General features: G+C 47.2%; 1 protein-coding gene across 1 annotated transcript; it reads left to right on the plus strand.

Moving 5' to 3' along the window:
* Positions 1–2,415: 2,415 nt before the first annotated feature.
* CUNH9orf152 (chromosome unknown C9orf152 homolog) lies at positions 2,416–5,943 on the plus strand. Its single transcript, XM_027403040.2, has 2 exons — positions 2,416–2,614; positions 5,148–5,943. Exons 1-2 carry the CDS (start codon positions 2,416–2,418, stop codon positions 5,663–5,665), a joined length of 717 nt encoding a protein of 238 aa, XP_027258841.2. The 3' UTR covers positions 5,666–5,943.
* The last annotated feature ends 3,707 nt before the right edge of the window (positions 5,944–9,650 follow it).

The raw sequence follows: 9,650 nt of genomic DNA on the forward strand, positions 1-9,650 counted from the left end.
AGGATAGCCATGAATTCAGGGCCAGTCTGAGCTACAAAGTGAAACTGTCTCAAAAGTCAAAAAACAAGACAAAAAGGGAAGGAAAGGAAGGGATGAAGGGAAAGAGGAAAGAAGGAAAAGGAAGAAGGAGAGAGGGAAGGAGGGAGGGAGGGAGGGAGGGAAGGAGGGAGGGAGGGAGGGAAGGAGGGAGGGAGGGGGAGGAGGCAAGTTGAGATGGCTCCATTGGTTAAGTGGTTGCTGTGCAAGCATGAGGACTGGAATACAGATCCCCAGCCTCACATAAAGGGAAGACCAGTGACATGAGTCTGTAAACCCAACACTGCGAGCATAGAAACCTGCAGATGCTGGGAGTGCACTGGCCAGCTGGCCTAAACAAATTGCTGCACTCCAAGGTCATCAGGAAACCCTGCCTCAAAAGCAATGTGGAGAGTGACTGAGGACACCTCCATCAACCTCTGACTGCCATGCACACATGCACACACAAACACACATGTGCACCTGTACAAATATGCACATACAACTCATGAATGTAAGAAAGGGAGGGAGGGAGGACCAATTCTATATATTCCTAACAATGGAACTTTTCCAATAAAAAATTGTCATTTTCACAAACAATGGCATTTTCGGGTGAGATTTCCCCATCAAGCACCCAACTCCCTCCTGTTGCCAGAAAGGGTCAGAGAAACCCCAACTATAATACCTAAAGCAAATCCCCCTGCTTCCTCCCTCTCCACCCAGTCATCTCCTCTCTCCTTCCTCTCTCTCTGAATGGAACTGTCACATTCTACCTGACATACTCTAAATAATGTCCCTTCAGCCCCAGTTCACTTGCTGAAATCCTAAATCCAGAGCCTACACATGCCCTACTTGGAAGTAAGTTTATTGCCAGTTTCATTAGTTGAATTAAGATGAGGTTGAGAAAGGGAGTGGGGAAAAATGTATAACTCAATATTAGAAAATGGCAAAAAAAAAACCAAAACAAAACAAAAGCAAAAGCAAACAAACAAACAAAAAAGAAGAGGTTATTAGGTTAAGCTCTACTCCAATAACTGGTGTCCTTTTAAAAGGGGGAAAAGTCAACAGAGACATACAGGAGAATATTACAAGGAGACAAAGGTGAAGTGATTCCTTCATAAAATAAGGATCACCAAGTATCGAGAGCAAGCCAACAGAAGCTAGGCAAGCTATGTAGAACAGACTGTCCTACACAGTCTCCAGAAGTACTGTCTCTGCTCACACTTGATCTTGGACTCCTAGTCCCTGTGACACAAACACAGCAATGTCTGTTGCAAGAACCACTCAGTTTGTGGGCCTTTGTTATAGCAGCTCCAGTGAACTAATTACACTACCCACTGACGATTTACACTTCCTCATCTCCTCACCCATTGCTCTGCAAGTGTACCAGGCAGGTGGCCAGTAGTAAGTATTGCATTAGAAGAAGGAAAAGAACTTACTGGAGCAAGCAGAGCAAAGACAGGTCAAGGCTAGCTTAAGAAGAGGCAGTGTCTGCCATTCAAAGAAATAGCAGGGCTGACAAACAGGGGGTGAGGGTCCCCATAGCTGTGGGCAAGATAAACACCCACTTTCTGTTTAGTTGGAAAAGGTCAAGACCACAGAGGCCGCTCAAATGTCAAAGAGGTGGGGCTAGCTGGCGGGAAGCCAGGGCTCCCCTGGACTCTGTCTGCTAAGCAGATTTTGTGGCTGGGCTTTTACATGGGAGGTGTGTTGGGGGCTGCATGGAGACCTTAGGGTGATCCTGTACACACCATGAGTCGCCGCTTTCAAGGCTGCTGAAGGTGTTTCTTTTTGTGACCGTTGCTCATTAAGCCAGCAGGTTTTAATGGCCTGTTAAGCTCAAACCCTGTGCAGAGCGAGCAGGTGCCTGGCACTCCTCAGCTCAGCTCAGCTCAGCTCTGCCAGGAAATTGGAATCTCACTGTAGCTCTTGGAACTGCATTCTAAACTTGACCATCACGGGGTGAAGCAGCTGGAATAAAAGCTTCTTGGGCTGCCACAAAGATCCCAGCAGCTACGCTTGCCTTTCCCTTTAGCACTCACCCTTACCCTCAACTCCTTCCTCACCTCCTCCTACCCACCCCACTTCCTCGCTCTCTACTTTCGCGTCTACTCTTAACCCCTCCTCACTTCACTCCTTCCTTCTCCCCATGCTCCCCCTTTCTTGGCCCCTCCCGGAACCTTCCACTTTAGTTGAGAACTAACCTTTGCTGTTTCTCATTCCTCCTCTTCCCACCTCCCCATTCTGGTCCCTTCAGTTTCTTCTTCCCTCTCTCCCCATCTTTCCAGGTTCTCTCCTCACTCTCTGTTCCCTTCCCTCTCATTCACTCTACCACCTACCCTTCTTTCCCCTCCCCTCCCCCTGACTCAGCCGCAGTGTTTGCTTTTCTCCCGGATGCGGATGCGGATGAAAGGGTTGGCCTGCCCGTGCCCTGCCCTACCCAACTTCTTGGAGCTGGGGGCCTGCTTAATGGCTGAGGGTTCCCGGACTCAGGCGGCAGGTCAAGGGCCTCCTGTCAACATCCAGCTCCTTCGCGCCCAGTATGAAGGTCTGAGGAGACAGCAGAGGACCCATGCCCACCTGATGGTGTTCCCTAAAGGTAGGGTTAGTTCTGGAGAAAAAGGCTTTTTTATGGGTGGAACAGGTGACTGAAGTCCAAGGAGGGCAGGGCCATGGCTGGGCCAGTCTCCTGAAGAGGAAAAGAAGAGCCGCTTCTGATCCAGTCAGAACTGGGCCAGGGAAGCTAGATTGGGGTGGCTCTGCCCAGTCTGTCCCTTAGCCAAAGAAACAGGCCTCTGCCAGGTATTTGGCCAATGGCCACTGTTCCTGGTCTCTGTAGCTCTTTCTCCTAGCTCTGATCTGGCTAGACTGGTCAGGTGAGTGGGCTTGCCCCCCTGCTAGGCTCAGTGGGACGATAGAGGCTCAGCCTCTTTACTGGATCCACAAGCAAAACAGAGAGAATGGCTTTGGATAAAATAGATGGCTGCTTCCATTATTCTGGGAACTGGCTGAGCCAGAACTCAGGGCTCAGGGAGACAGAGTTCATTCCACAGTGATAGGTATCACATCATAGAATGGAGTGATTATGTACATAACCTTGGAACAAAACCTGGGTTTACCATCCCCATCCCCCTACAGACCACATCAAACCAAAACAGGTGTAAAGATAAAACTTGAGGGGGGGGGGTGTGGTTAAGGTGTGTGCTTGTTGATCTTGCAGAAGACCTGGGGGCCATTACAGCACCTACATGGTGGCTCACAACCATCTGTCTGTCACTCCAGTTCCAGGGGAGTGTACCACAGGCACCAGGCTTGCATGTGGTGCACATAGGTACATGCAGGCAAAACACACACATCAAATAAAATGTAAAGGCTTTTTAAAATGAAAGGAAAACCATAGTATGAAACTTCTGTGCTCTTGAATATTCTTTTTAGCTTGGAGATTGAAGGCAGAAGTTATTCTAAAGTATTTGTGGGCAGGGCTGCTGTAGAAGGTTCCACTATATGGCCAAGGACAATGGGTATCTCCCCTCTCCCTCCCTTTGGACCTTCTCTTCCCTCTCTCCGTGTGGTGTGTGTGTGTGTGTGTGTGTGTGCGTGTGTGTGTGTGTGTGTGTGTGTGTGTGTATGGGCATGTGGGCACGCGTGTGTGGTGTCTTTGTGTGTGATGTGAATATGTGTACATGTGGTGTGTGTGTGTGTGTGTGTGTGTGTGTGTGTGTGTGTTTCTTTCTCTTTGTCCTGTATGAACCACAGACTAGAACTGAAAGTTAAGAGGTTCTGCTATGAAGACCTGCCTGTCTGTCCCTGAGGCCACCCCGTCTCCTGGTAGATGAGAGAGAATTCTGGTTTTGGCTTCCTATGTTTTCCATCCCCTCCCCATCTTTCCTTATCCTCAAATTCCTGCAGATCATCTGAGTACCAAGAAGGCTGGTGTGCCTGCCATGCCGAAAATTAGTGCAATTCTAAGTGTGAGCATGATCACCATCCTCCCTAGTTCACATGTACACTGCACCCATGTGCAGAAATGGCTGCATCTGCTCTTCTAGTTCTTCTGATTCTTTTGGGTTTATTAAAGTGGGCCTTGGAGGGGTTTCCTGATGACATCATTCCCCCAGTACCATCTCCCCACTGTACTTTGTTAGCAATGAGGCTGAAGCCCAGTCAGAGAAGAAACAGACACTTCTCAGAAGTGCCCATGGACTCTCTCCTGCCTTGGGTGATAAAATCATTATTATAAGTGTAGGACACAGACCCCACAAGCTAAGAACAATATTCTCCCATGATACATGTGTGTGAATTCAGATGGGAGTGTGTTAATCAGCTGCTCGTCATGTGACAAAACATCAGACAGAAAAAACTAAAAGGAGGTCTGCTTTGGCTCCTGGTTCCAGAGGATTCATTCCAGGGCCACTCGGTCGTGTCTTTGATCTTTGTCAGTGCATCATGGTAGGAGCATGTGGTGGTGCACAGTGCTTTCCTCCTGGTGGCCAGGAAGCAAAAGAGAGGAAGATACTGGTGTCCTGGCACCCTGGAGGGCATATCCCTGTGATCCATCTTCCTTCGAGCAGGCACCTGGCAAAGCCAGGAAGACTGTTAAGAGCCAGAGGAGATGGATGACTCCAAGGAAACAGCATCCTCCATCTCCTCTGGCTCTTATAGTCTTCTTGGCTCCTCTTCCACAGCTCCTAAAGCCTTTGAAAGGGCCCTGATGAAGACATCCCATTTAAGAACAAGTACCCAAATCTCTCACTCTGCACATTTTCCAGTTAGCACCTGGACTTTTAACATATTTCATTACTTATTGCCTTTCTCCTGTATTAAGACCCATCTGTTAGGTTGTGAGTATTTGAAAATAAAAAAGGTCTTGGATATAGTGTTTGATAAATATTTGTTGAATTATGAATAACTGTAATTATATGTTGGGGAAGAAGACATGTGTGACAGAAAGAGTACACACATGCCAGGTCATGTGTGTTTGCATGTGTTGGTACACATGTGCAATGTTCTGGTGTCTGGATCCTTTAGCATTTAGGATCCCCCTTCCTTTAATCTGAAACCTATGGGTTTCTCTCAAAGGGAGCTACCCAGAGACATCCCAATGATGACACTGCTGTGCCTTCTCTTCTTAGACGGGACCATGCTTACTCCAGCTGAATCGATGACCGGTGTTGTTTGGATTAACAAGAACAGAAAGAGCTCATTGTCCCTGGAAGACACTGACTCTGAGGTTGAGGGGACATTGGAGGAAGTAGACAGAAGCTGCCTTCAGGCTCCTGAGACTCCATGGCACACATACTTAGAGATGCATCGCTTGGTTCAAACCCTTGGTTCCCACCAAGGGAACCCCAAGGGCTATCTCACAGAGTCAGAATCCAGGCTCTCTCCAGAGGGAGACCCTAATATGATGGAAAACAATCAGAAGACTCAACAAGAAACCAACATCTTGGAGACAGCCCAGCGTCAAAGTCAGGAGGGTGGTATCCCACTCCAGGCAGCAGGCTCCAGTTTACAAGCCGGTGTTCAGCATCTTCCTTCCACAAAGAGCCTACACAGGTCTGGAAAAGCATCTCACTATCCATTTCCCCAGAGGAAACTTCCCAGGATCTCCCAAGCTGCCCGGAATCTGGGCTTATATGGCCCACCCTGAGGCTTTCCACTCTGCCCCGTGTCTCATCTTTGTGGCCACTAATCAACTCATCTAGGAACAAACTAGACAGAGCCTTGAACAATAAGAAACAATTGGACCACCCCAATTGTAGGAATCATGGGAAATGAACTTCTTAATGGGAAATGGTCTCTTCCGTTAACAATCAGGAGAATACCCATCAGACTGCTTACATTAAGGCAAACATGCTCTCTTTCCCCCACAGTCTGATTTTAGTCATATAGAAAAACATCCCCAGTAGTTCTGGATGCTTTTCCATGGTTGGGACCAGTAGAACATTTGGTCCCAGAAGTAAAGCAGGAACCTTAGCCAGAGGGATATTTTCACAATCTGGGGATCAGTGGTTACAGAAACTCTTTTTTATTTTCAATATTTTCTGATTCTTTGTGCATTCTGGGAAGATCTCTGAGAATTTAGAACTTTTTTCTTCTGGTTGCTCTGTCTGGAGATTCAGAAATGATTTCATTATTAGTGGTGATCACATTGTTTCATCTCCAGTCTCTCAGACTGTGTGGTCAGCCCTGGTAAAAAACTGTCAGGTCCTTTCCACCCACCACCCTGTGTGTTCAAGGAGTCCTTGGGAAAGGATGGTTTCTCTCACCTGTCACAGAGATGGTACATTCCAGCTTACAACAAATCTAGCCTTCCCTTCTATCTTTTCCCCATTCCTCCTACTCTGTGTTCTTTTCTGTCAATTAGCTTCATATTAAAATCCACCAGTCACTAGCCAGGTGTGGTGGCAAATAAATGCAATCCCAGAAATCAGAAGGTGGAGGCAAGACAGTGAAGACTTTCATACCTGTGTTATATGAGATCCTCCAACAAAACAGGGAACAAACAAAACAACTGTCATTGTTGAAAACATGTAGTAATCAGGGCTGAAGAGCAGAAAAATGATGATAAGGATCCTCCTGCTTGGAAGATAGGTATCTCCACAAACTAGCTCCTTTGTAGCCTATTGGATCACTCAGGTCCCCCTGGAACGCCTGGCATCCTTTGGAGTAAGAAGTCTATTAGAAGGGCTATTAACTCGAACACCATGGACAGACAGGCTCTAAAGGGAGTGCAGGCTCACAAGCCAGGGATGATATCTTGTAGGTCTTAGAGGAAGGGGCAGGAAGGGGCAGGTTTTATATGGTCAGTCTGTCTCTGATTTGTGGGTTGCAGGGCCCATGGTGGGTGGGAGGTACTCTTGAGTAGGAATGTGGGACTCTGAGGATTTTCGGGACTTGGAGGGAAGTACTCATCTAGTTGAGGTGTACTCATTATACAGGTGTGGGATGTGTCACCAAGGGTAGCCCTCTGGTATTCCAGTCTTGTGGGAGGATGCAGTCCTGTGGTGCCCCAGAAACTGACAACTTAGTCCAAAAGTGAAGTGAAAATGGCACCTGCTATTCTGGCATTCAGGGGAGTTTGTTTACAGACTCATGGGCTCTAGGTGGGGTATCTGTCACCCTGTAGCAGCAGGAATCCCAAGATCAACTGAGGAGGTAAAGGGGGCTGCAGATGGGCATAGCTTGGACAGTGTCTGGTCTGAGAATTTGTTTCTTTCCTGGAATCTCTTGTACAGATTCTAGGCTGAGAAGCTGTGAGAGGAACAGCTGCTGTGAGCAAGTGTGGCCTGATTAGCTCCAACCCAGAGTCTAGCTCCCCAGTATCAAATATGCGTTTTTTTTTTAAACAAAGCTTCGTCTGTGTCCTTGTGTGTGTGTGTGGGGGGGGCATTCTTTCCTGGTCAATGTTTAGTGTTGGCACCTAAGGCACCTCCCCTGCCATATCAGATTCTCTCTCCATCCACGTGTTCCCAGACCCCAAGAAATTCACTTCATGTTAAGGAGTCATTGTTATTCTTTTAATGAACAAAAAACAAGATACTGTTGTTTTTTAATACTCTAATAAAAATCAAGAACACTTCCTGGGGGAAAAAAACATTCATTTTTTTTTGGCTTCTCAATTCACATGTAATTGTTTTTTAATACCTATATTGTGTATGTTCATGAACAAGTGTGTGCACATGTATGTAGAAACCAGAGGTCAACTTCAGATATCATTAATCAAGAGTGGTCCCCTTTGGAGTTTTGGTAGTTTTTGTTGTTGTTTTGTGTACATAAGTGTGTGTTGGGCTAATCGAGGCAGGTGTGTACCTGTGCTTGTGCACTGAGACGAGAGGAGGGTGCCAGATGTCTTCCTGTAACCCCCCCCCCCCCCCCGCCTTACTCCCAAGAGACAGTGTCTCTTACTTCAATAAGAACAGCCAGCAAGCACCAGTGATCTTCATCTCTGTCCCCCACAATGCTAGGTTTACAGGTATGCATGGTTATGACCAGCTTTTTTCATGGGTATTGAGGATTCAAACTTAGGTCCTCATGTTTATACAGCAAGCTCTCTTAACCACTGAGCCATATCCCCAGTCCCTACCTTGTTCTTTGAGACAAGGTCCCTCGCTGGAACTAATTTGGTTAGATTGGCTAGATGCAAATCCCAGGGATCCTCCTATCCCTGCCTCCCCATCACTGGGATTTTAAGCAAATGCTACCATGCTCAGCTTCTTGTGTGAGTGCTAGGGATCCAAACTCCGGTCCTCATCCTTGCACAGTGCTGGGAGCCAGGCTGACCCAAGACTTTCTCAGAGGATTAGATGAAAGGAGAAAGGGAATGCTAGTTCTGTGTCCTTGCCAAAAACTGACTTGGCAAGGACTGGGCTGGGGCTGGGGCCCGGGCCTCGAGGGAGTTAAGACTTCTGTTCCTGGAGACAATTGCTTTCTCCCCTGAAGGGCTGTGGTTGTCAGTCCCAAGGCAGCTGGGTCTAATGAATCCTGTGTTCTCTTTGCCAACACTGTCTCTGCTGACCTTGGCCCATTCTCCCCCTACAAATAGTGCATACTTCTTTGTTTGTTTGTGGTTTACAAGACAGAGTTTCTCTGCCCTGGCTGTTCTGGAACTCACTCTGTAGACCATGCTGGCCTCAAACTCAGAGTGCTGAGATTAAAGGTGTACTTTTTCATAAACTTGCTTGGTATAGATAGAGATCATCAGTTTATGCAAGACCCTCCCAGTCCCAGCTATTGCTTTTTTCTTCTCATCCTAGGTCCTCCCACTCAACACCTCACCGTCTAGACGCTTATTCTCATGGATTCAGGTCATCACAATAAGAATTTTGCCAATTCAGCTGTCCCCTCAGCCACTTTGCTTCTGTTTTAAAAAGTAACTACCCTTTGTATAGGTTTTAGTCCCCTGCCTCATGTTCCAAAGCACATCTAGCAATCAGCACCCTGTGTACAAGGCAACGAAGAACACTCAGTGGGTAGAGTTAGCAATCTGGGTTTTACTCCAGCTGTTCTTGATGTAAGATTTGGGCCAAGTTACTTAACCCCTCTGTTTGACTTTCATCATCCATGAAGTGAGGGAGACAATACTGCCTGTGAAAGGACTGTAACTAGTGTATGTCATTCCTGACATTCTTGGTAAGAGAAATGGGCCGGTTGTGGTGCCACATGCTGGTAGGATTTGCTGAAGGAGGCGGAGGCAGTAGGATAAAGAGTTCGAGGCCTGCCTGGGCTACACTTTTATTCTGGGTGGTAGTGGCACACTTTAAACCCTAGCACTCAGGAGGCAGAGGTAGGTGGATCTCTGTGAGTTTGAGGTCAGCCTGGTCTACAGAGCGAGTTCCAGGACAGGCTCCAGAAGCTACAGAGAAACCTTGTCTTGAAAAACCAAAACAAACAAAGAAAACCCAGCAAGAACAAAAACCAATAGGAGGAATGGTTTCCATGTTTTAAAGCTCATTCATTACCTCTCTCTCCTATAACTCCCTCTCAGAATCCTCCTCCAACAAGCTTGCCTCTGCTCTGAAGATTGATAGCCTCTAGCCATATCCCGTAACCAAATGCAATCTGTTCTTCTAAATGTTGCTGTGCTTTTCCTCTGCAGCATTCATGGTGATAACCCTTGACCTCTTGTGCTTCCT

This window comes from Cricetulus griseus, chromosome 2, assembly GCF_003668045.3.
Source record: "Cricetulus griseus strain 17A/GY chromosome 2, alternate assembly CriGri-PICRH-1.0, whole genome shotgun sequence".
Classification (NCBI taxonomy): Eukaryota; Metazoa; Chordata; class Mammalia; order Rodentia; family Cricetidae; genus Cricetulus; species Cricetulus griseus.